At 36.6% G+C, this 2,489-nt stretch overlaps 1 protein-coding gene across 1 annotated transcript; it reads left to right on the forward strand.

The window, feature by feature from the left end:
* The first annotated feature begins 662 nt into the window (after positions 1-662).
* Positions 663-1,595, forward strand: LOC117741730 (olfactory receptor 10J4-like). The gene has a single exon (XM_034548947.1). It carries the CDS (start codon positions 663-665, stop codon positions 1,593-1,595), a length of 933 nt encoding a protein of 310 aa, XP_034404838.1.
* The last annotated feature ends 894 nt before the right edge of the window (positions 1,596-2,489 follow it).

Consider the following 2,489-nt stretch of genomic DNA (forward strand, 5'->3'; position numbering starts at 1 on the left):
AACTACATACAGTAGTTATGTAGTTACAGTAGTAATATAGCAGAGAAACCTCTTTAAAGAATATACTCAGCAAGATACAGGAAGTCCAGAAGTCACTGGACTCACAGCTCAGATGCACTGGGCATCAGACACCTCCAGGTCCAATGGACCCTATGAGACGTGAAGTCACAAAGACTCCGGGGAGGAAGCAGAGTTAATAAGGTGCAATGGAGAGATGTAAATTCATCCATCGGTTGGTTTATCTGACCTTTGTTGTTTGTTAAAATGATGTCAGCAGGTGACATGAGCTCGATGTCTCCTGTGGTAATGACGCCACATCATCTGACCTGAAGAGTTTAAAGAAGCAGAGGCAGAGCTTCATCTCACTTCCAACGCAGTCATGACTAGACAGCAGATGAATGTTAGGATTTACACAATGCCACTGTTGTGTCATGTATAATTATATTAAATTTAAAAGAGGTAAGTGATGCATTTGGAGAATCTGTCTTTGTAGCCTGTTTGCAGGCTGAATACTGTGTGTTTATGAAGTGAGGCCAGGAAAAAAAACTACATTTAACATCTGAACTAGTTTAAATTCAGCAAATCTAGAAGATGTAACAGTGTAAATAGTTTATCATGTGCAAACTTGAATTATTATGTCGTGAACCAAAGGGATAATGATGATGATGATGATAAACTCCACACTGGTTTCATATTTCACTTTTGGTGCCTATGTTGACACCGGGATGTTTAAATATTTGTGGTTCATGATTATCATGTGTTTTTATGTTGTAATTCTTTGCACCAATGTGTTGCTCATTGTGGTGATCTGTATGAACAGAAGCTTACATGAACCTATGTACCTTTTTCTCTGCAGCCTGTTTGTAAATGAACTGTTTGGTAGTTCAGGGTTGTTTCCATTCCTTCTGGTTCAGATCCTCTCTGACATTCACACTGTTTCTGCTCCACTTTGTTTCCTGCAGATCTTCTGTTTGTACACTTATGCAAATGTACAATTTTATAATTTAGCCGTCATGTCTTATGACAGATATCTTGCTATTTGTTATCCTCTACAATATAACACACGTATGGCATTTAATAAGGTTACCATGCTTATTGCTGTAACATGGTTAATCCCTCTTCTTAATATTGTAGTCATGATTTCTTTGAGTGCATCTTTACAGCTGTGTGGGAACATTATTGACAGATTGTTCTGCGATAACTATTCTGTTGTGAAACTGGGCTGTTCTGACACGACAGTCAACAACATCTATGGACTCATGTACACTTTCATTGTATTATTTGGTCTTGCAATAATAATCTTTTACTCGTACATGAGGATCCTGAGAGTTTGTTTCTCTGGTTCTAAACAGACACGACAGAAAGCCATCAGTACCTGCACACCTCACCTCGCCTCCCTGCTCAACTTCTCCTTTGGGTGTTTCTTTGAAATAATACAAGGCAGATTTGATATGAACGGAGCACCCATTATGTTGCGCATCTTTTTATCTTTATACTTTCTCACTTGCCAACCGCTCTTCAACCCTTTAATGTACGGACTGAATTTGACAAAAATCCGCATCATCTGTAAAAGTCTTGTCTTTGGTAAAATGTAAAGTACTGTTGAAAGCCATGTAGTTCATTTCTCCAGCTTCAATAATGTGAAAATGCCTTGTGATTAACATGTCGGCCTATGTAATCTGAGGACTAAACAATAATATGGGAACAAAAGTTTTAATCTTTGAGTGGCAAATTGTCAAGTTTGTAATTTTTTGACTTTGCAAAAAGGATGCATCTGGAGATACAAGATGAATTGTGCCTTAAAATTTTTTTTACAATTGTAGAAATTGTGGGGTTGTTGCTTTCTCAGTGGTAGTATTAGAAATACACTCTGAATAAAGTCCTGTCCTGAACAGCTTTTTGAATAAAGGGACTCTTCCAGTTCCTGACAAGTAAATGTGTCGCACATTGTAGACAGCTGGACCAGACAGACAATAACATAATCTTTCCATATGTAAAGAAGTCTTTGAAGCCTTATGTTGCCTTTTTATTTTGCATTTGTGTTTATTTGATATATTGTTTTCTCTTACACTAGTATATGAAGCAGTTTGAATTGAAGATGTTGCACAAATAGTCCAATAAACATAAACGAAATACAAGTTGTTCTGGTGACACTTTCTATTACACCCATGTCTATAAAACATTAAACATACTTAAAATATAAAGATATTTAGAATACTATACGCATAATTATTCACATTAGAGAGCATTTTATGAAGAATGTTAAAGTCATAAGCCAATAGAAAGGGATAAATTGGCATGGCACATATCATGGGCAGATAAAAAACAGGGCATGTTATTTTATAGGGGAAAAACAGCCCAAATATAAAAACTAACCAGAATCACCACCAAAATGCAAATCACGACTGGGACCACTATGTGCACATTTTGTGTGAAATGTTGTGCTTAAAAACAGAAATCTTCCTGTGCCGAGAATTTGGCATTTTACC

Source organism: Cyclopterus lumpus, chromosome 13 (assembly GCF_009769545.1).
Source record: "Cyclopterus lumpus isolate fCycLum1 chromosome 13, fCycLum1.pri, whole genome shotgun sequence".
Classification (NCBI taxonomy): Eukaryota; Metazoa; Chordata; class Actinopteri; order Perciformes; family Cyclopteridae; genus Cyclopterus; species Cyclopterus lumpus.